At 46.8% G+C, this 24,507-nt stretch overlaps 1 protein-coding gene across 1 annotated transcript; it reads left to right on the plus strand.

Moving 5' to 3' along the window:
• Positions 1-3,552: 3,552 nt before the first annotated feature.
• tek (TEK tyrosine kinase, endothelial) lies at positions 3,553-23,308 on the plus strand. The gene is made up of 23 exons (XM_031577651.2): positions 3,553-3,951; positions 11,489-11,791; positions 12,409-12,519; positions 12,794-12,946; positions 13,648-13,779; positions 14,089-14,226; positions 14,467-14,592; positions 14,710-14,855; positions 15,404-15,548; positions 16,064-16,222; positions 16,862-16,996; positions 17,661-17,975; positions 18,225-18,533; positions 18,764-18,924; positions 19,467-19,680; positions 19,992-20,102; positions 20,474-20,664; positions 20,993-21,106; positions 21,387-21,457; positions 21,597-21,637; positions 21,941-22,037; positions 22,269-22,368; positions 22,720-23,308. The coding sequence occupies exons 1-23, from the start codon at positions 3,840-3,842 to the stop codon at positions 22,792-22,794; spliced, it is 3,459 nt and encodes a 1,152-aa protein (XP_031433511.1). The 5' UTR covers positions 3,553-3,839; the 3' UTR covers positions 22,795-23,308.
• Positions 23,309-24,507: the final 1,199 nt, after the last annotated feature.

The raw sequence follows: 24,507 nt of genomic DNA on the forward strand, positions 1-24,507 counted from the left end.
TTACTCTGATGGAGAGAAAATAAACCGATTGTTCCTCAATTTTCCCCTTGTACACAATCTGCGGCACAAGCCAGTGTTTTGTCTTGTGACTAACAATGCCTCCTCAAAGTGTGCGCTGACTTGTGCTAACCCGGAACCAGAGCAGAAATAACAAACTCTTCGGGTTTTATTAAAGTAATGAGATCATTGGTTTTGTCACAGTGTGGGGGCGCATTCTTCTTTCCGGGAGGTCAAAACAACACAGAGAACCTAACTGTGTTTGAGTGAACCCAGGGTAAAGTCACAGCGTGGTCTGCGTGTTTGTTCTGTGGAGAGACTGGACTAATTGGCCCCCATTGTGTATCTAGCTGAATGTTGACCAGCTGTGTACTGGAGTAAGTGGTCTGGGAACAGAGGCATAGCCCCCAGCTCCAGCTCCAGGCTCAAAGGTTCAGCCCGCAAACCCACCCCTTCGCTGGGCCGAGCCACAGGACTTCGGTGGGGCTGAACCCCTGCCTGACAGCCCGCATCAATTAGTGCAGAAAGAGTGAGTGCTGCTCCGCCGATGCCAGGAGGTTTTAGGGTTCCCCTGGTGACCCTAACGCTGCTGTAACACCCTCTGGCAGCCTGACTGGCCCACTGCCGCACCCCAGAACGCTGGAACGAGGTGAGCTGATGAGAGGTGTGTAGACGCAGCTTCAACACACACACACACACACACGCACCGAATTTGCCTTTTCCTCTTCTAGTTTTCCTCGTCACCTTCTCTGCCCTCACCCACACCGCCTCACTCTCTTCCCTCTCACTCCCACTTAGCTACTGGTCAGCAAGTACACACCCCCTTAAGACAATAGTCTCACACCCAGGCAGAGTTTATGGACACCGTCCCTCGCACGGACCCACGCTCAGGGCACTCGCACTTGGTATAGGCGTCCCTCTCTGGCTGTGAACCTCTTTAGGGTGGGAGTCCAGGAAAGAGGAACTCTACCCATTTTTCTCCACAAGGCCAGTGACAGAGTTACAGCTCCCTGTGCACTGAGGGAGAGAAAGAAAAAGAAGAGAGGTAGAGGGAGAGAGACAGAGGGCCATGACCCTTCACTGAGCCCAGTTAAGATGATCTCTATCATTTCCCCTTTACTTTGGCATCTCTCTCCCCCCCCTTCCTCGCTCCCACTCTCTCTCTCACTTTTTTTCTCTTTCTCTTTCGCTCTGTCTCTCTTTCGCAAGAGTCACCACGGCTAAAGAGGGCCCCTTTATCTGCCTGAGATTTCACAATGTCGCGCCTCGACAGTAGTGCGTGAGACGCTCACTGTTGTTAACCCCTCTGTCAGGGATGTGAGTGTGGTGAGAAAGATGGCCGTCCTGTCAGGGTGTTGGGTATCGGGCTGAATGAATGGCAGTGCTGCCTCACTGTTTCCACAGCTGCTGCCTTCCTTCGCTCCGCGCGAGCAGAGGAAGAAACACAGACCTCTGTCAAAACAAAAGTCCTCAAACCTGTTCCTCTCGCCGAGTCAAAGGGGCCATGAGAATATTTTTCCTAGGGTGTGAATGCACCCAAACCGTGCCTGGGGCCAGTCATCGATATAAATGGCGGTTCTCACAGAGCCACCGGCTGGTGTGGAATGAGAGTCCCTGCTGGGAAAGAATGTGTGTCCCGTGTATGTTAATCTGCCGTGTGTGTGTGTGTGTGTGTGTGTGCGCGCTTAGGTTATCTTGCCCATTCTAAAAGAAGCAGAATGGAGGGAAAAAAGAGAGAACCGTAAAACAGGACAGGCTGCGGTAGCTTCACTCTGGGGACAGAATCCCAGGCTTCTTTCCTGAGCAAAGACATGGGGTGGCAGCATCTGTGTGTGCACCAGCTGAGGAGGTCACTGGGCTAGTAGCTGAGAAGACCCCCCCGCCAAACCAACCTCCCCCTTAATTTGCTGCGTTTCCTGATGGAGTTTCTGTGTGTCTCCTCACATTATATCACTCCTCAGACCCCTGGGTCCAACCTTCAACCTCCTGCCCTCACCCAGAGTGGTAATAAAGGTCAGGCAGGGAACAGCAGAAAAATCCTCCTTGGTAACAACCTCCATTGACCACATGCTCACTCTCACCTCCTCTCTAACACTCACACCTGTTTAAGCTGGAAAATACATGTGTGATTTATCAGCACTGGGCTTTTAGAAAACCAATATCTTTTCCATATGGTCCAATTCAGTTCCAAAGTCGAAGGAGAAGATTCTGGATGAAGTTTTTGGGGAGTGCACTCATACATTTTTTTTTGTATTCTATGAGGACTTCTGTAGCTGTTTAACTGTGCACCACCACCCAACACTCCCTCCCGAGTAGCCTCTGGCGTGTGGTGGGTCCTGTGTGGAAGGGCGGGTGAGTGAGCACTGAAGCTATAGCTCTAAAGGCTTTCTCGGGTCTCACTCCCATCAGGGGAGGCGCTCCGAAACGTAAAACAGAACTCCCGATTGGCAGCTCTCTGCGAAGAAACACCGAGTCTGAAATGCAAGTCAAATAACCCGTAACCTAGGTAACCTAGGCTAGGTTACATATCAGACTGTCAGGAGAATATTCCTGCCTCTGGCGACCGAGTGAATAATTCTAATTTACACCAACACGACCATTTGGAGGACCATAAGTGGGAAACAGGTCCACAGGGAGACTAAAACGGTAAATTAAACTATTTGGTGAGGCACATATGCACCGGCCGTGGGAAAACATGGAAACATGGAGAGAGACCCCCGAGAAGAAACGTAATAACGCTATTAAAAGTATAGTTATTGTAGGCCTCCGTAGACAGCTGAGCTGGTGTGAACATGGAGGTGGTGGGGGGAGTGCAAAAATGTAAACAACACAATGTCAAGGTTTTTAGGAGCAAAAGGACTTTGTGCGTACAGTTTTCGTAGCCTACAGTATGGTGCTGAGGTCGTTTTAATATTTAGATGTCATTGTTTGTAACATACACATGTGTAGCGAAGTCAGATGGTGTTATTGTATAGCCAGGTTTGTGTTCAGATTTACAGTGTCCCTGAAGAGAAGGTCTTAACGTATCTCTCTCTCTCTCTCTCTCTCTGACTGGAATGTGTATCTGCATAAAATGTTGTTTGGAAAAAGCCAAGACAGTTTAATGGATAATTCATCCTCTGAGTAAAAAGGTGGAGCATGTTGCTCACAGCTCGTGATCATTTGATACTGTTGTGTAGTCTGAAGTCTCTCTTTTGTTTAACAATGAATTTGTGAGACAAAACATTTGTTAAAGACAAATACTACGCTTATTTACAGAGAGATTAACAATGATCACTCAAACATACACTTATAGAGTGTATTATTACCAGTAACATAAACCTGTCCCCCCCCCCCCCCACCCCCTTCCAAATGCTAAAATGATCATGGTGTCTGTTGTGGGTGCAAGGCCCCTCTGTCCCCTAACCTCTGTTTTTGTGTGGCCCCCTCCCTGAGTGATGAGAGTCCTTCTGTGGGGTTCCTGGGAGGAGACGCCCCACAGGGCTGTGCAGGAGCCGCAATTAATGTCAGGCAATTGTTCAGACGAGGCCTTTCCCATCCTCACATGAAAAGGAAACAGGAAAAAGGAACTTAAACTCCCAGCGCCTGGACAGAGGAGAGGCGCGGGGGGTGGGGGGGTGCGTCAGGGAACACAGAGAGAGGGAGGGGAAGGCAGAGAGATCGGCAGCGAGAAAGAGAGAGAGAGAGAGAGAGAGAGAGAAAGAGAGAGAAAGGGAGGGAGGGAGAGAGTTTAGAGCTTCAGACTGAGTGCCGAGATGTGTATGGAAGGGCTTTTCTGACACCCGTCTGGGGGTTTGAACCCTGTGTCGAGCTGAAGCCCAGTGTGTAGCCCCTCTCTGTGGATGTACAGCCAGCTTTGCCTCCTCTCCCGTGCCCAGACCCAGGCCTGCGGCTGGGGGAACATGCGTCAGCTCTCCTCCCTCACCCTGTGTCTGCTCTGCTGGATCTCCTCAGGTGAGTACGCCGGCCGTTGTCTTTGTCGCGTGGAGGCATGATGGTCAATTATGGTTATGGTTATATGATTATAGAGATTGATTAGGGATGTTATAAGATACGGATTTGATTGTGAGTAATCCATGTTGGCGTAACCTCTGAGTTAATTAGCCATGAAGAATGATAGCGGGTGGATTGTAAATGCCAGTATAACACAATGTGTATCTCAGTTGTGTCTATGTATTAGATGAGATGTGTAATAGTGAGAAATGGCCGTGACAGATGAAAAAAACATTTTCTGATTACAAGTACTGTACTTGTCTGTAAAATCTGTCTTCGGCAGAATGCTGATTCTGAGTTCTGAATCTTTAAAACGTTTTCTAAATTTCTAAATGTCCTCCTTAAATGTATGGTCCATATTGTTGTCCACCTTGAAAGAAATACATGACTGACGTGATGGATCTTGTCTAAGAGTCTAATGTTTCAGTATTCTGGGATGGTATTTGTCAGTTTATTTAATTGAATGTTGAAGACAGGCTGTGAGAGGCACAGAGAGAAGCCTTCAACCCTGATGTCCTCCAAATGTCAGATTTGCATCATGCCGAGTTCTGTTGGGAAATAGTTCCGTTGAATGCTTTAGCATCCTCTTGGCCCCGGTAAAACTAACCACTAACATATTTAAGATTCCTTCTCTTTGTCCTTGGACTGCCTTCTCTGATGAAAGTTGTGTTCTTTTGAGAATGTCTAGCTCCAGATGAAATCCCCTTTTTAATTTCTGAGCAGCTAGATTTATTGCAGGGCATAACATTTTATGTTGTGTGTTCTCTTTTTCTAAATATATTAAATAATGTGTTTTCAGTTGTTCACAGTGTTAATTAATTAGGCGCATATGTAATATCACAGGGCTTAATCAACATTTATTGTGTGTGCCATTAACATTACTGCCATGATCTGTCAATAAACATTTGGAGTGAATTAAAGATAGCCCAGCCATCTTGGCACTGGTGTTGTGTTGGGTTGATGTGCTTTGAAGGAAACTCTCAGAACCTTTCCAAAACAGGCGCGCCCAAGTAACGAAGAAAAGTTTGTTCTCCGCTGCCTCAGGCAAAACACGACATCACTATGACAGCCAGCACTCACGTAACACTCAGCATGTGTGTTACTCAAGTCATACGAATCAGCAACACCAGGTTATATAGCCTGCTGCGCTAGTCGGACAGGACAAGGTATTTCCAGATATACTGTCCTCCAGATATACTGTCTTTTCATTGAGACACGTGTGTGAAATCTCCTTACTTGGCAGTCTCTGGCACAACCGCTCACACTGCATTAGGCTGAGAGGTAGTTGGCACACGGTGAGGGAGATGTCTACATATTTAGAAGGGAGGATTGTGCCCTCCTTGGTAGGGGGCTTTGCTGTGATATGTTCCAGAGTGCTGGACACAAAGTACTTAAAGCTGCCCATGCAGGGGGATGGGTTGTGTGTGTGTTTCTGTGAGTGTGTGTGTGTGTTTTGTGTGTGTGTGTGTGTGTGTGTTTTTTTGTGTGTGTGTGTATGTGTGTGTTTGTGTGTGTGTGTGTGTGTGTGTGTGTGTGTGTGTGTGTGTGTGTGTGTGTGTGTGTGTGTGTGCGTGCGTGCGTGCGTGTGTGTGTGTGTGTATTTAATTAATTCACAGTAATGTACCAGGTGAAAAATAGGGCCACATGTGGGCTGTGATGTTGGGATGGATTGAACAACCGAGCTTTGGAAATGTATGAGGAGCCACGGGCTGTGAGCCACACGTCCCTGTTGATTTATACATGACCGTTCCCTTTATCTATAACTATATCTGTTCCTATAATGATGGTGTACCATTTGTGATTGTCACCGTTTGATTAGTAGGTCAGTGTGTAAATGCTTGCAGGCTTGTTTGAGTCACGCTTTCAGTGAGGTTCCTCAGGTTCCAGCTCCGTGGTTATGGGTCTCCGAGTGTTAAGTGTGTTCAAGCCCCTGCACTATAAAAATTCCTGCAAATGAGGGAATGATTTTATATGTGGTCTTGTCATTTGTGAGGTCTTTAAACTCCCATCTTGGCGTTCATTAATCAAGTCTGGCTCCCTAGAATGACTTTCCCCCTTGGCTCTTAAGCACTCGTTTATGAACCTCGGCTACATTGCACTGATGAAGTCTGATGTGTCTATCAAGGCAAAAGAGGGAGGAGAAGAATATGTCGAGGAGAAAAAAAAATTGAAGGAATAAACCATCGGCATTAATATGAAAACCATATGGCTAGGGCTGAGGGAGCTTAATGTACAAGTGGCTCCAGTTACTTAACACACTGGAATTAATGAAATAATCCTGTCAAGCCAGCGCTGGAACGGCGAACGGTTTCCTCTCCACCTAAACACACCCACCCTCTCTCTCTCTCACTCACTGACCCTCTGTCCTTCTCTCTCTCGACACACAAATTAGTTCATGGTCCCACACCCCTGTTCTCGGACTGCCAACTACAAACTCCCCTTGTCGGCTAAATAAAAAATAGCTGTGCTCTGTCGCCTCTTTTAATCAACTCGTGAAAACAATGCATAGGATGGCCTGGTTTACTGGAAGGGAAAAGAGCGACGCTAGCCTGTTTAAGATGGCCGTCCGATTAGAGAACAATCCTATTCGTCAGCATATAAAGACTCATTAAGTAATCTCTGTTTATCAACAGATTGGGGCTGATAGCATTGATCATTGCAATAACAGTGTAATTGAGGGTGTGTATGAGTGGAGAAGAAGGGGGAGCACTTTTGGCTGTGCGCCCGCACTATTAAAATGGTTCTGAAGTGATTAATCCCTGTGGTGATGATTAAAACATGTGTATGTTTGAAGGCCTGTGTAGCCGTAGCCGGTTGCTCAACTATAATTCACTTGTATATCAAATACATAAATCAGGCATCTCTTTCGCAAAACTCATCATTTGCTTATTACATCATGTGTCAAAGGTCAGCACATATTGTTCTGGCGCTTGAAGGGATGTTGAAGTCCATAAATTCATGGACGTTGTTGATGGTTTTTCTGATGAGGTCCGTTACATTCCTCCCGTCCCAGGCAGGAGATTTGGTGAGGTTGACACATTCTCTCCGTCATGTTAATGGATGAGTTTAATCTCTTGGCCTCTCCTGGCCCTCAGTCCAGTTAACCCTGTAGAGCAACACAACACTTGCAATGCTGTACAGTCTTTGCCAAAGGCACGCCAACTGTTCCGTCCTACGTGATCCACCCTCTGTGCTTATAATCAGCTGCAACAGCAACAAAGAAAACCCCAACTGCGCTTTCCAGCCCCCCTGTTGTGGCAACACTATATCTTTAGCGTGGGGGCTTAACTACTAACTTTCACAGATAAGAGTAAGGAACAATTTGTCATCTTGACGTTTCTGTTCGCCTGGCTTTGGAGGAGGGTTGAAACGGGCCCAGTGTCCAGCAACGCCACCCCCCACTCAATTAACCCCAATTTTATTTATGACCCACTAGGTCCAGCAAGTTCACAGCAGCCATCGACAGCCAAGCCAGCAGCAAAAAAAGGAGTATAGGAAATGCCTTCATATTTTTCCTTGTTGCTTTTTCTTCAAGATAAGCTTGACTCGTGTCGCCCATGCCGGGGTGTGCCGTCTGTTGAGAATGAAATATGCTTTTGGGCTAAAGGGTTGTGAGCATCTGCAGAGTAGAGACGTTGAGCTGCACCACCTGTAGCTGACAAATGTTTGCAGAGTTTGGTCTCGACCAGAGTGCTTTACAGTCTCGGAATATCTCATACTCGAGCAGTCAGAAATGAGGTTCCTCACGAATGCACTGAGAGAACGGCCAACTGTGTTTATACACGTCTGCAGGGGTCAAATTCAGAGTCATTTTTGTTTGCTTTTAAAATGGCCACATCTTTACTTCGAATGGGGATCCAGTTGGAATTTCAGTGTGTATGCTATTTGTGGGCTTAGTGAGCATGGTCTGACGCAAAGTGCAGCATTTATTTGACATTTTATCAGATGATTGTCTGAGCAGGCAGAAAAACTGTCCTCAATAGTGAAATCCCTCTGTGTGTGCACTCAACTTGTTTATTTAAGATGCCTTGCTTATTTAGCAGCCATAAAACTGCACGATACAATTAGTCTTCATCCAAGCACTACACCAAGGCAGTTCAGCGTTTCTCTAGGAATGCTGGAGTTGCATCGCCCACAAACATCTCTCGGTTCTCTCGTTTGGATCAAATGTTAAAAGCATGCTAAATGTTTGCATGTGTAAATTGAGTAATTCCCAGTGCTGCAGTCACATAAATCGCTGCACACGGCATACCAGGCATGTTCTGTCTTTTTGACGTTGTATATCTCACTTTGTTTATTCGTGCCTCGGTTCACCGCAACTCTGTAATAATGGCCAACTCTTGATGACAGCAGAGGGCACGCATGTTGCTGACCTACACCAGATATAATTATACTGAACCTTTCCCCCCCCAAATATCAATCTGCCCTGCAGTCCATAAATAGCATTTTAAATTGTTTTCAATATTTACAGTGTTCTTATTGTGCACTTTTTTTTGGCGTTCTTTTCAGAGACCTACACCCCTCATTGATCCTTGTTCTGGACTATTCTTATTACAACAATACTTGGGTGAGGTTTCCCCCTGGCCCTTTTAACACTAATCACCTATTGCCATCAGACCTCTCATTGTGCCTGATAAAAAAATAGCACAAATAGTAATTATAATTTGGTATACTATTACAACAGAAGGGGCTGAGTAGGAGGCACTCTCTCTGTTAAGTCTTACACAAGACCAGCACGGCAACAGAAGTTGTTCAGAGAGCTGAAGCTGTTTGGAGACTCTTGAATGTGTTGGCTACTGGAGACACATTAATCACCCTGAGACTTCTTTGTATTTTAAAGTGTGCTATATAAATAAAATCCATAATAATAATAATAATTATTATTAATCGTTTTTACATCACTCAATATTGAAAAGCTGGTAGGGTAAAGAATTTTTTGCAGCCTAAGATTGATATAGCATGGAACGGACTGTAACGAATGGATTTGAGTTTTTGCCTGAAAACCACAGAACAGCGAAAGACAATGGCCAAGTAAGCAATCAGAAATATGAGAGGAATGCTGAGAGTGAAAAGTGAAGAAAGCTTTTTTTTATGGTCTTTGCATTCTCTAGAAACCCAAATCAAAGTGTGTTTGTTTTCGATAGCGCTGGCCAAGGTTATATCTCTTTGGGCACGGAGAATGTATTGGCTGCTCACCATCACCTTGGACAGGGAGGCTGTAATGAAATATGACCTTAAAGGAAACTGAAGGCGCTGAGGCCTGTTAGTGTGTCCAGACTCTGGATGCAATATATGGGTAAAATGGCACCAGCCTAAATCTACCGTGTCGCATATAAATCGCTGACTTTGGACCGAAACATATTGCATCTCTTGTGACTCTAAAGCCCCCCCCCCCTCCTCCTCCAGACATGGAACAAATCAAACTCCTATTTATCCCATGGAGTTCGTGCACACCTGCATTCAATTGCTGTCAGGTTGCCAAACGGCCCCACTGGCCGCCCTCTCTGAGCGAGTCAATATGTTGCACAGGCGGGCGGACGCGGCTAGCATGTGCTATTGGTCTTGCACATGAAAACACCACGCTAATGTGTTCATACTGCCCTGACACCTTTGCTTTGACTTCCACTAAATCATCTGGGGCAGTGTGCCTTCATCCATCTCCAAGAACCAGTGGTGGGCATCCGCCTGCACTATGGAGATCAGTAGGGAAGCGAGGGGCTGAGGGGGGGGATGTGAGATGATCTTGTTTTCTTGTGTAGGTATGGTGCCGTTTGAAGCCTGATTTGTGACAGATAGGTGGTCGAGTGTCAGGGGCTCGGGTGTGAAAGCCGCGCAGGCATATGGAAGAGATCACGACTGTGTGTGCGCCGTGTGCTTTGTACGCCGTGTAGTTTGTACGCTGCGCAGCACGCTGACCCCGGGCTGGGCACTAGCGTGCGTTCACACACACACACACACACACACACACACACACACACACACACACACACACACACACACACACACACACACACACCCTGCAGAGAAGGGACGGTGTAATACCAGCACTTCACTATGCATCGACTCCATTGCTCTGACACACTCATCATTCACTGTGGAAGGCAGGAAAAGATTAACCTGACTGGAGGGTCTCTAAGCCATGGGGCAGCTGCACTTTACAGCCGGCGCTACAGTAAACAGCGCTCACCTTACCTTAAACTCGCCCTTAATCCAAAACATCTCAAACCCCAAACTACTCTACTCCTCACGTACCCTGCGGGCATAGTGGAAACAAACAACGTATTTGCCTGTGTAAACCCTCTCGCTCTCATTTTCCTGTGTATTAACCCTGCTGATTTGAGAGGAACAGCATTTTGCTTCTCTAATGTAATTGATCCTCTGGAAGAAAACGGGGAAGGATTTTTTTATGACTCACTATTTCAAACAACAAAAGACGAAGAAAATAAACGTCGAGCTTTCACGCTGGATGTGGGTTCAACCTGGGACTTGACAGGCCCCCTGGTAATGTAATCTTCTTCCTCCCTCGCTGCACTGTAAACAAACTCTTCATCATTCGTTAATGACCGTTACATCATCAATCATGGGAAGAGGAACTCTGAAAGAAGCTCTGTCTTTTGAGAAGAGCTACTTGGGTTCAATCTTTTCATTCAACTGCAATCATGATTACTAGTGCTTTCTGGTCTCGTTTCAGACTTTATTACCACATTAAGACTGCGGTATAACAATAGGAAGATACTAATCTATAGTCAGATGTTATGACTTTAGAAAGGTCTGCCATATCTCTGAGGTCTGACACTGATGTTAAAAAGTATGAATCATATCTAACCCCTCTTGTAGCCAGAACATAACAGATGAAATGACTGACTTCAACTTCGGTGTGAAAATCCATCACCATATTGAAGTGGGATTCTCTCGCGCGCACAGGAGGAGAATAAGAACCTGACCTCGCATGTGCTTGTGTTTACACAAGGCATTACGCTAGCGGCTAGCCCCTCGCGCTCTGCCAGACCTAGACGCATGGGCTTAGCATGCAGTAAGCTCGGGGTCCCATAAAGTCCATTAGTGTAGCACATAAATCAGAGGCGGTTATTGTTCTAGCCACATGACGCTCCAGAGAGAACGGCAGGCCCACGGGCCCCACACACACACACATACACACAGCTGCTGGAGCAGCTACGGGCCTGATGGTGTTGAACATATTAGCTAGGTTGGACCATGGTGTCCGACTGAAATAGTTTATGCTTGTATGAGTTATTGATACTTGGTGGAGGACAAACACTTCAGCAAACACTTATTTTGGTAAACAATGATTATTTGTTACAGCCAAGTCTGGGATCAAGAGTTTAATACTCATCATCTGGTCAGCAAACACGAACCCTAGCGCCAGATCTAGTGTGATGGTGATTGATGTGAATTTCCAAGGGTCTTACATACATGTTTTTTCAACAGGCATCCTTAGCAAATCTTCCACTGTATCTCTACCCTCTGTCTTCTACAGGCAGTGCCTCAGAAATAGCAGATCTGACCCTGATCAACCCAGACCCTGTGGTCACCTCCACGAACTCCTCCTTGTTGTGCGTGAGCAGTGACTGGACCTCCACTGCCTCCCTCACCGTGAACCGCGACACCCACCACGTGCACCCCCACCCGCCCACGCTCACCAACACGCCGGACACACGGTACCGCTCCGCCACCAAAATCGATTGGACCAATCGCAATGGCATTTTTGGCTCCTACTACTGCCGGCTCAAAAGCACTGCCGACTCCAGCAAGATCTACACCTACAAGATGCTGAATGAAGGTAGAGACATTTGAAAGTGCTACTCCACAAATTCCAAAAAAAACACAGTTTGTTTGCCTTCTGTAGTGGAGCTGTACGTGACAGATCCAGAAAATTAATCCAGGAAAAAAATACAAGCTTTTGTTATTTAATCCTCCACATGCTGCCCAGTGTTGTGAAGAGTGAGTGAGATGCTTTGAAGCCATTGGGAGCCTCTGAAGCGACAACGCTGCATTGCACTTACTCACGGAGTGGACACGGTCCTCCCTTCTTTTGCATTGCGGTGGTGAGAGCATGAGAAATGAGTTCTGACACAGTGTCAGTTTTTGGCGGCATAAGTTGTTATGCTTAGTCTGAGGGGAGTCCTCCCCTGCCTCGTATGCCATAATTAAACACAAATAGATGAAGGGGAGGAGGGGTAGGCTGCGATGTTGAACTTCAATAGGCTTTGACTTCCTGTCAAAAGAGTTTGTTTGCGTAGGCCTTCCTGGATGGGTGAAACTGCAGCAAATACTCCCATTCATTTGTTTTCTTGTGTTCCACTCTATTTGTCTTCGTTTAGTAAGTGCACAGTTGTGTTTTGATCTTACTCTTTGCGGGTGAAGTGAACTGAAGCCTATTTTTATTCTGGCCCACAGCTGCCTTCCTTCCAGAGTCGCTAACAGTCACAGCCAGCATCGGAGAGTTTATCAACATATCTTACGTGCGGAAGAAAGTGCTGCAAATGGATCCAGTCATCTATAAGAATGGTAGGAATGGTTGAGAACAGAACTACATAAAGTCATTTTGGGGAAGATGATAATCTGTGACTTTTATCAATTGATGGCATCCTAAGCATGTTTTTTTTTAATGACTTTTGATGGTCAGTTGTATTTACCAATGTGTGTGAAGTTGTTACCTCTGTCTGATATTATTAATTGCTCCCAGTATCAAACACACAGATCATAGGTTCAATCAAAACCTGTCATCAGCAACTGTGTGAATTGAGAAATTGTGTGAAATGTATTTTTCTATATTTTTCAGGAACATTTCTTCACTCCTTGCCAAAGCATGAGATTTTCGACACGCTTCAGTACCCCATCGTGTCAGTGACGGTGGACGACGCTGGTCTCTACAGAGCCAGATACATTGGCGATTTAGACATCACTGCCGGGATCACCAGGCTGATAGTAAGAAGTTAGTGTACCCTTCATTCTGGCACATCTCACACCGCTGTTAGGTGTCATCAGCCATCCTGTGGCGTTTGGGATCTGGTCAGGCAAGGATGGACGTCAGTTCAGACAATTAGTCCTATTTTCTAAGTTGGCACCAAATTGTAGATTGCCCAGTATCGCCTGGTATTCCACTTTGCAGTTCCCATACTGCACTTAGACCTAAGTGAATGTGTTCTGGCAGGACTGATGTAGAGTACCCCTCAAGAGTGTTTAGTTTTCAACTTCATTTATTTTATAAGTAATCACATAAAACCAGTGTTCACAATGGCCAGGCACACAATGGCCTTAAATAAACTCAGATGAATACCCTGTGGCTAACTGATAAATGCATGACTAATAGTTTGGTTTTGAAAAATTGAATCCTGTGGAGTCGTGATAGCATCTCACGACTTTTAGCTCATGACCTGGTGTTACTGTCGACCTCAGGATAGATGATGTTTAGTTGTGGTTTACGGGAAAATGGACAGTTCTGGGTCCAAAATATCTATTTACTCTAGTTTGGGTGGAGAAAGTCCATTCCTCTCCACTCCCTCACGGTCTGGTTTAACCCCGGGGACCTGACCACAGTCAGGCGATACTGATGCCAGCTATCTCAGATGTCTGACCGCTTGGATCTCTCACATGTTTATCTTCTGATGCTTTGATGCTCTGATGGAATCCCAGAATGCAGAGCACAAATGTGGGGTGCAGAATGTTCCAGAAGCTGCCCGGAATGTGCCAATGGAGGCATGTGCCATGATGAGACCGGGCAGTGTGTTTGTCCTCCAGGGTTCAAGGGCTCCAACTGTGAAATAGGTACTATATCACACTCAACTGTGCTCAGACACAGACAATGACTACACATGATATAAACAGCAAGGTTAAACTTGATTGTATTGAAACGTGTATTTTACCTGTCTGGTAACACCCACAATTATGTTTGAGAAACAAAGTAGGATTTTTAGTACAGTTTTTATTGTTGTGTTAAAAGCATAGTACCCAGTATACTGATGTTAATAAAGACTAGCAGTCAATAGAGGTTCCACTACATCATGTTGGCCCAACATCCTTGGGATGTCCAGAAGGTTAAACATGAATCACATCCCATAATTCTCCACTGAACAGTTTGTGGCGAGGGCCGATTTGGGCGGACCTGTAAGGAGAGGTGTATGAATGGCAACTGCCAGTCCATGGTGTTGTGCCTGCAGGACCCGTACGGCTGCTCCTGCTCGTCAGGCTGGAGGGGCCTTAACTGCACTGAAGGTGAGTGACAGACACATATGGTATAGCAATACATACACATTATTGTATATGTGTATGTGTGTGTGAGAGTGTGTGTATGTGTGCTCTATATATTTGTGCTCTGGGATCCCAGTTGATATTACAGCGTAGTCACACCTTATCTGGTTTTACTCTGTGACTGACCGACATACATTCTGGTGTGTGTGTGTGTGTGTGTGTGTGTGTGTGTGTGTGTGTGTGTGTGTGTGTGTGTGTGTGCAGCTTGTCCACCAGGTTATTACGGGGCCGGCTGTAAACTGAGGTGTAAGTGCGGAGGGAAAGGAAAATGTGACCGGTACCGGGGTTGCGTGTGTCCAGGGAGACATGGCTCTCGCTGCGAGAGAGAAGGTATTGGAACAGGATCTCTTTTCTCTTTTAGGACCACATGTCCTCTCTCTCCTCAAACATTCAGGAGGCCCGTCCACCAGCTTTCATAATGCTGTCGATTGTCGTTTTTTTCTCCAGACAAGCCTCCTGTTGTGGTCAGCAACCTCAGGGACACAGAGCTGAATGCTGGAGTCATCTATACGGTCAACTGTACAGCCAGGGGTCTTCCAGCTCCGCTGCATGGAGAGATCATCCTGCTCAGACCCGACAGGACACCTGTACATGTGAGTAGAAAACACAGGATGCTCCAGTCGGATTCAATCACAGGATACGTATTTATGAGAGATTAAAACAACAGGGCTCACAGCGCCCGGTGTCACTTTCGATCTACGTAGACACTCAAGAAAAGGTTTGCGTTAGCACTAAACTTATATAGCCTTTTGTCACTGTGTGTTCGCCTTTACAATAACCCTTTGGGGTCAGTGTTGGTTTTCTGTCAGACAGAAGAGAATGGTGAAAGGACCGGATTTATATAACGCTTTTCTACTCATAGATCACTCAAAGCACTTCACAGATGAATGCCTCACACATCTACCCATTCATACACTGGTGGCAGAGGCTACTATCTAAGTTGCCAACCCACACATGGGGAGTGGTTTTGGGTTCACTGTCTTGCTCAAGGACACTTTGTCACTTGGTGAGGAGGAGTCGGGATCAAACTAGCAACCTTCCGATTGCTAAACGACTCCTCTACCTCCTAAACCACTATCGCCCTATTTATGACCACAGTCACTCCAGACTCCAACTGTTTTGTTTGTTTGTTTGTTTTCAGGCATTGGACACAGAAACGGTGAATGACCAGACCACCTCTATGTTCAGAGTGGACAAGATCGTGGTGTCAGACACCGGCCGCTGGCAATGCCGGGCCAGCACTACAGCTGGGCAGGTGGAGAAAGACTTCCTGGTGACTGTCAAAGGTATGATAAGGATCTTCTTTGAATAATCTGGTTTAGGTCAGAGTTAATTATTTAATTACAGTGACATTGTCTGGCTTGAGATTCCTCCGTGACTTATAAACAAACTAGCTATTCACTTGGGGTGCGGCAGCACATTTTGCGCCTCTTGCACTGTGCTTTGGGTTGTACACTGTCTGCCCCCTCCAAAGGGATTTAGTTAGTGTTCAAATGCACCAAATGAAATGTGTAAAGTCAGTCCAGTCTTGTGAATGCCGGCGTTTGTCAGTTCATCTGTATCCTGTGGTTTGACAATATAAGTCTGTTTTGGCCTTCCCTTCGGGTCTAATTCTCAAACTGTGCAGCGTTATTTAACCTGACCTCCACACATCTTATGTTTCCTTTTGTGTAGCTTTGAGGATCCCACTGAGGAGAACATATTTCAGTTCTAGCGTCAGATCCAATGCATATGTTATCTCTCAGGGCATCCAGCCACGTATAAGAAGGGGTTGAGTTTCACTGAGTCGCTGTTCTTACAGTTCCCCCGCAGCCCCAGAGCCCCCCCTTCCTGAATGGCAGTGGGCCCTACCATCTCATCATCCAGGTGAACAAGGAGCCTTACTCAGGCGACGGGCCAGTGACCTCCGTCAAGGTCGTCTACAGGCAGGTGAACACCTCGTCATGGCGGATGGTAGAAGGTAGGTGGCAGCGTGTAGCCATGTGTGTGTGTGTGTGCACTCGAGAGAGAACTCTGTTTACATCCTGCAGCTAGGAGGTCAAAGTTCAAAGGTTAGCTCACTGTTCCTGGCTGGCGCTCAATTTATGATGTGTTTTCCATTGCGCCTCGAATTAAAACCTGTGGACAGAAATAGTTATCTGATGAGCTCAACGTTTTTCAGAGTCAGTCCTGAAAGTTATTATGGGCGCAGAGAACAATTGCAGTGAGGTCATCCTCCGGAAAGGGCCTTGTGTTTTTTAGGAAAAGAATAATTGCTTCCAGAGAACTTTGGCTCCTTCTGAAGATCGCTTGCTTTGCATATCTCTGCGTGTCTTCATTGCACCCAAGGTCATCCTCAAGACCTCAGAGCTGTTTCCATTTTAGTGCTGTTTGAGACAGGCCTGCCCTTCTGTCCCTTGTTAAAAGTGTCAGGCGCCATATATCTTGCTCATCCGGTAGTAAAAATAGAATGATATGGGGAAGGTTGCAAATATGCAGTTTCTTCATGTTAAACAAACACTTCCACAATCGCAACGCTGAATGATTTAGGTGAAACTGAGAGTTGGCGTTGGGACTGTACTTTTCCCTAATCTGTTTGTGTGTGCTTGATCATCATCAGTGATGGGATCCCAGGTGAAGCTGGAGAACCTGACGCCCATGACTGAGTACACCACGTTTGTGCAGCTCGCTCGCACAGGAGCAGGAGGCACCGGCTACCCCGGGCCCGAGGCCAGCTTCTTCACACAGATACTGGGTAAGGCCACAGAGACACTGGCACACACACACACACAAACACAGATACTGGGTAAGGCCACAGAGACACTGGCACACACACACACACAAACACAGATACTGGGTAAGGCCACAGAGACACTGGCACACACACACACAAACACAGATACTGGGTAAGGCGTGCGCCATGTTCTTACAACTAGAAAGAGACACAGACACACACACACACATGCACACACACACACACACACACACACACACACACAGATACTGGGTAAGGCATCGGCCATGTTCTTACTACCGGACAGAGACACAGATACACACACACACACACACAGACACACACACACAGAGACTGGGTAAGGCATGTGCCATGTTCTTACAACCAGACAGAGACAGAGATACACACACAGACACACACACACACACACACATATGCACGCGCGCACACACACACACACGCACGCACACACACACACGTATGCATGCACGCACACACAGAGAGACACATGCACACACGCACGTATGCACGCACGCACACACACACACACACACACACACACACACACGCACACACAGAGAGACACACACACACAGACACATGTATGCACGCACACACACACACCCTCACATAACACAACACTCTCTTTTCCAACCTTCATTACATGAGTCCCTCTCTGTTCCAGAGTGTTCTTATCCCACTGGTATCAAACTGGTCCCACTAAGCCAGACGGTTCTGGACCTGTCCTGGGACCCGCTAAACCGATCCACCAAAGAGGACTGGATCTACCAGCTGGAGTGCCTCCAGAGCTCCGACCCGAGCAACCTCCAGACGCACCACCTCACCGTCAACTCCACAAGCCTGCGGCTGAGGCACCTGAAGCCCAGGCACAAGTACGAGTGCCGCCTGTGGCTGACCTCCACCTCAGACAACACAGACGTCCAGTGTCGGCCAGTGGGCTTGTCCCGAGCGGCGGTGTCAGCCTGGACCCTCAGCAATGGTATGATGATGAGTGATGAAAAGTCTTATGGGAAATGAGGTCTTTCATCTTTTTGTCTCCCTTTCGTTGCAGGAGTGCAGGAGTGTTACCTCACTTTATATATTTCAATAAAAGATAATTTGGTTTGAAGTAGGCTTTGTTGTGGTCCACGCATTTGTCAACAGATGATGCCACAAGGAAAGTGGGAATTGTAGTCTTGAAAGAGGCTGAGGTACAGGTACTTACTGGACTTGTTATTTTGTAACCTAGACCTGCCCCCAGCGCCCTTCAACATCCTCACCTGCAACGTCACCGACACCTCTGCTACCCTCACTTGGTCCCTGGCGGAGGGCAACTCCATCTCCAAGGTGACCATCCTCTACCAGGAGGAGCAGGAGGACCTGAGGCAGCTGGTGGAGATCGCCGTGCCGCAGGACCAGCTGGCCATGCAGTTCCAGCTGAGGGGCCTCCTGCAGGACACGCTCTACCGGGTGGACCTCTGGGCCACCAACAACCTGGGCGAGAGCCAGGAGAGGCCCCAGGTCCACGTCAGGACCCTCACACAGCTGGAGAGCGCCAGTAAGCACACAGTGGTCATACCACACCTCTGCAGCTTGACAAATATATATCATATCATATATATATATACTGTATATAAAAAAGAAAGGAGAAGAAGAAAAATTAGGATTTTGCTTTTTATTCAAGCCTGAGATCAAATTTCCACCCTGTTGTGTAATGTTGGTTGATTGATTGATTGATTGATTTGGTTGGCTGATTGATTGATTGATTGATTTTTGGTTTTGCATCAGGGCTGCACAGGCTGAGCAGTGAGGGTAACATGCTGTTCTTTGCCATCCTGGGCTCCGCGGGCATGACGTGCATCACCATCCTCATCGCCTTCTGCATCGTGCTGCAGCTCAAGCGCGCCACCTTCCAGAGGAGGATGGTCCAGGCATTCCAGAACATTGTGGTGAGTCTCACACACGCACACACACACACACACACACGAGCACGCACACACACACACGCACACACACATACACACACACACACACACACACACACACACACACAAGAGCACGCACACACACACACACACACACACACACACACACACACGAGCACGCACACACACACAAGCACACACACATACACACACACGAGCACGCACACACATCCACACACCCACACACACACACACACACACATGAGCACGCACACACACACACGCGCACACACACACACACACATGAGCACGCACACACACACACGCACACACACATACACACACACAAGCACGCACACACACCCACACACCCACACACGAGCACGCACACACACACACCCCCCCCCACACACACACACACACACACACACACAGGCTGAATTGGTTTTAGGGCTACAAATGGCTACAATGGAATGAAACGAATGAAAAGTAAGTATGCTGTAGCTCTGGTAGTAAACTGCACGAGATACACCCATCCATCATCCATCATTTGTGCCGCCATTTAGAGAGAGGAGCCGGTGGTCCAGTTCAGCTCGGGGTCGCTGAACATGCCCAACAAGAAGTCAGCGAACACCCCCCAGCACGTGGCCTACCCGGCCCTCGTGTGGAGCGACATCAAGTTCCAGGACATCATCGGCGAGGGGAACTTTGGGCAGGTCCTGAAGGCCAGCATCAAGAAGGACGGGCTGAGAATGGACGCCGCCATCAAAAGGATGAAAGGTAAACGGGGGCAAGTTAGACAGCAGTGACCTTTGAACTTTTACATACGCTGGTAGGTCAACAGCAGCTTGTACTTCTGATACATCTCAGGGGAACTGCAATGGAGAATCTTTGCATGGCCTTGGCCCCTCTGTGTGAGAGATGGGAGGTGGAGGGATGGCCTCTCTGTGGATTTCCACTGCATTATATAGATACTCAATCAAAAGGCCTTCCTTGTATAACTGCTCAGTGGCATACCTCCAAAGACCTATAGAACCAACACCAGTGCTGATAAATGGTGTGTGTTTTGTGTGTGTGTGCCACTCACTCAGAGTACGCCTCCAAGGATGACCACAGGGACTTTGCCGGGGAGCTGGAGGTGCTTTGCAAGCTTGGCCACCATCCCAACATCATCAATCTGCTGGGGGCTTGTGAACACAGGGGTAAATCTGAACACTCTCCTCTCTCTCCTCCTCCTCCTCCTCCTCCTCCACCTCTCTCTCTCCTCCTCCTCCTCCTCCTCTCACACGCTGCGAGGCGCCACCTGGGCCTTTTAACACACCCCTTGAGCGATGACATAAAATGTACATACAGCGCACTGTGACATTTATCATGTATGAGATATATTGTGAAGGATGTTGCTAATGACCCCCAGACGACCTTGAAATCACGACTGGTTAACTTGTAAAAATGTCTCTCATGCACGTCCCACGTGCTAGTGCAGAATGGTGGAGCTAATCGTGAACTGTGACGTGGCTCTGGACCTCCGGGTTTGGCTGATAGTCACGACAGACATCCCCCTGTGTTTCTGCAGGCTATCTGTACCTGGCCATTGAGTTTGCTCCTCACGGCAACCTGCTGGACTTCCTGCGGAAGAGCCGTGTTCTGGAGACGGACCCGGCGTTCGCCATCGCCCACAGCACCGCCTCCACTCTCTCCTCCCAGCAGCTGCTTCACTTCGCTGCCGACGTGGCGCGGGGCATGGACTACCTGAGCCAGGCACAGGTGAGCGTGGCTTTCTCTGTGATACGTGGGTGAGACCTGTACCACACCCTATCCTAAACACCATGAACCTGTACGAAAGCCCGTGAAAAAAGAACTGCTTGCAATTCAAATACTAAAGATGAGAAAAAACAGACCTGTACTGGACGTTCCTGCAGACTAGTATATTGGCTAAGGAATCACTGACTTGCTTGTTTTCAGTATAGCTCTGACTTACTGTATGAGAGTAATATATTTGTTGTTGTTGATGATGATGTGTTGATGATGTGAAGAAAAGACTATGCCATGCATACAAGTCGAAAAGAGATACTGACAACGTGGATTTCATCAGTTTATTCACAGAGATCTGGCTGCCAGGAACATTCTTGTCGGGGAGAACTTTGTGGCGAAGATCGCAGACTTTGGGCTCTCCAGAGGCCAGGAGGTGTACGTGAAGAAGACGATGGTGTGGATGTCACAATAACAATAACAGCACTCTATTTGCATAGGCCTGTTTCTCATGTGCTCAGCATATTGATCATGTGTTCAGCATATTGACCATGTGATCAGCATTTTGACCATGTGCTCAACATATTGATAATTTGTTCAGTATATTCACCATGTGCTCAGCATATTGACCGTGTGCTCAGCATATTGACCATGTGCTCAGCATATTCACCATGTACTCAGCATATTCACCATGTACTCAGCATATTGATCATCTCATTGCTGTGTACTCCATACAGGGCAGGTTACCTGTGCGATGGATGGCCATTGAGTCTCTGAACTACAGCGTCTACACCACCAACAGTGACGTGTGAGTGTTTTAGTCCCGATCCAGTTCATTATGTACCCCGTTACCTCGGTTATCCACCAGAACCTTCCATGCAATACTTGGAAGCTAAACATGTTGACTCGAAGCAAGTGGAACATTCATTTTGGTGCTTCTTCAACAGGTGGTCATACGGAGTTCTTCTCTGGGAGATTGTTAGCCTGGGTAGGTGATCCATGATTCGCTCTTCATATTTTCGCCTTAATTCTTCATTTTGCCTGAGTTATTGGTAGAGTGTCATCCAACAAGCACATTGCTGAGTGAGTAATGGCACGGCTGTGTTTTATCTGGCCCGGTGAGCCACCCCACTTTGGGATTGTGTTAAGTTGGATGTCGTGAAGTCATAACTGGCAAGCCCTCGCGTCGACTATAAACCGAATCCAAAAGTTTGATGAATAGTTTGGTTGTAATGCAGCCAAAGCCTTTTCAGTCAAGTGGGGTTTTTCTGTGTGTGTGTGTGTGTATAAGGTGGGACGCCATACTGCGGGATGACCTGCGCTGAGCTCTATGAGAAGCTTCCGCAGGGCTACCGTCTGGAGAAGCCCCTCAACTGTGACGACGAGGTGTAAGTAGAAGAGTGCTGAGGAATAAAGAGTGTTTTCTTAACTGTCAAATTTAGTCCATCTGTTCCACAGGTACTGATTTTCTCCAAACAGTACTTGGTGTGTTTACCCTTGTAGTCAGGTGTTCTACATCTCCACGCGTGTTGAGCCTCCCTGTCAGCCTGTCAGTCACCCTCTGTGTGTTTCAGGTTTGACCTGATGTCAGCTTGTCAGTCACCCTCTGTGTGTTTCAGGTTTGACCTGATGCGCCAATGCTGGAGAGAGAAACCTTACGAGAGACCCTCGTTCACTCAGATCCTGGTCTCTCTCAATCGCATGCTGGAGGAAAGAAAGGTACAATACACATCCCCACCTCTTACCTGACCTAACACACCCTCTTACCTGACCTAACACACCCTCTTAACTGACCCAACACACCCTATAACTGCTGCCTCCACTGTTTGGCAAAAGAAATGCTGTCAAGTTGCAATGTTGCTGTTTGTCTGTCTGACTTGAATCAAAACTTGAGGTACTTTTAATACCAAGAAACAGCCAAAACACTGTACTTTCTTAGTGAAATAAGAGCCTAGGGAGAATTACACTGCCAGACAGAAATGAACGCTATCAGATCTGTGGGTGTGTGTATGAGTGTTAACTGGTGCTTGACTTTCCTCACACTCGTGGATATTCCCTCTTCCCTCGCAGACGTATGTGAACACCACGCTGTATGAGAAGTTCACCTATGCAGGCATTGACTGCTCTGCAGAAGAAGCTGGATGATCTTGATGATGTGCTATACACACACACACAAGGAGTATCTTTCTACAGTTCCATGGGACATGTATCCTGCACCTGTTACTTCACTTACGCTGGATATGTATAACAGTGAAAACAAGGTTTAATCAATCCTTTTAAAAGGGATGGATGGACTACAATTTTGCACACATTGTGTACTCATGTTTGAAATATTATGAAATGTTAACGGGATGTATCCAACCAGTCGTTTTTTTTATATGAATGTCAGCCATTGTAAATCGCTTCGATTGATTGGTCAGAGTGGATGTAAACGTGTGAGTAACACAGCTGGAACTTGTTTTTCTATCTGTTCGAACAGAAGACCTGAGGTCAACTGTAAATAGCAACTTTTGTTTTATATGATTAGCCTGAAGTTTCCACAAATAAAAACATAAATAAAAAAAATCTATTGTTTTTCATATGCTGTGTGCGTTCCTGAAGTAGTCAGGTTGATCTTTATGTAGGGGATAATGGACGACATGGTTGTCAGGTAGCAGTCAGGTTGATCTTCATGTAGGTCATAATAGATGACATGGAGGTCAGGTTACCTGTGTGATCGATGGCCATTGAGTCTCTGAACTGCAGCGTCTACACCACCAACAGTGACGTGTGAGTGTTTTAGTTCTGATCCAGTCCATTATGTACCCCGTTACCACGGTTATCCACCAGAACCTACCATGCATGACTTGGAAGCTAAACAAACATTGGTAGCAGAAACGGGTGCAATGTGGTAATACAGCCATGGCACAAAGCGTCTAATGATATATAATAGCATTTTTTTTAGATAAATAGTTATGATTTATTTTGTATTATTTATTTATAATAAACTAATTTGGATTTTAATGTTATCAATGCAGAAGCAACGTCTGCAAGTCCTTGTGTGTTCTTGAAACCCAAACTAGAGAAACAGCGGTACATCAGAACTAGAATTCACACGTGATTATCAGACTATACAAACCCAACACTGTACTGTAGTATGTCAAAAAGAATAACCTTTTGAGCACATGTTCTCTACAAAATGTCTCACAGACCTTTGCAATCAAAGCACACAAACAAATCTCCATGGCCATAACAAAGACCTCTTTTTCCTGCAGTAGTACCTCAACTCATCAATTTAGTCTGATGCCTGCATCCCAAATCGCTAATGTAATTTACACAGCATTAGATATCACTCAGGCAGTCATTACTTGTGGCCCAGGAGAGGTCCTGGTTTCAGGGTTCCTGTTGTTCAGAGAGGATACCAAAGAGAGAGAGAGGAAGAGAGAGAAAGAGGGAGAGAGAGAGAGAGAGAGAGAGAGAGAGGAACAGGGTAAGTACTGGTGGATATCCATTACCATCCTCTGAGTCTTACAGCAGACTGCACATCCTCCCCTGGTCCGCCGGGGGTACACTGATCGATGTGATTCAGGGGCTGAGACGTCAGCAGAGAGATGAAGGATGGCCAGCTCCTCTCTAGCGTTAACAAGCGAATGAAACAGAACTTCCAGAACCTGACGAGGACCAGATTCCTCCCCTTTATGTACATGCAGTTAGTCGCTGAACTGTCGAGACCCCAAATGCACAACTCGACCTCCTCTGCAGTGAGACCCCAGCAGCTTTGTCCCTCATCAGTTTCTTTATGTATAGGTTTTCGCTGCCTTGGAGATCTGAGGAGATCTCCCACCTGCTGTGGAGGTCTGCACTGGTACCCGATGAAAA

The sequence above is a fragment of the Clupea harengus genome, chromosome 12 (assembly GCF_900700415.2).
Source record: "Clupea harengus chromosome 12, Ch_v2.0.2, whole genome shotgun sequence".
Taxonomy (NCBI): Eukaryota; Metazoa; Chordata; class Actinopteri; order Clupeiformes; family Clupeidae; genus Clupea; species Clupea harengus.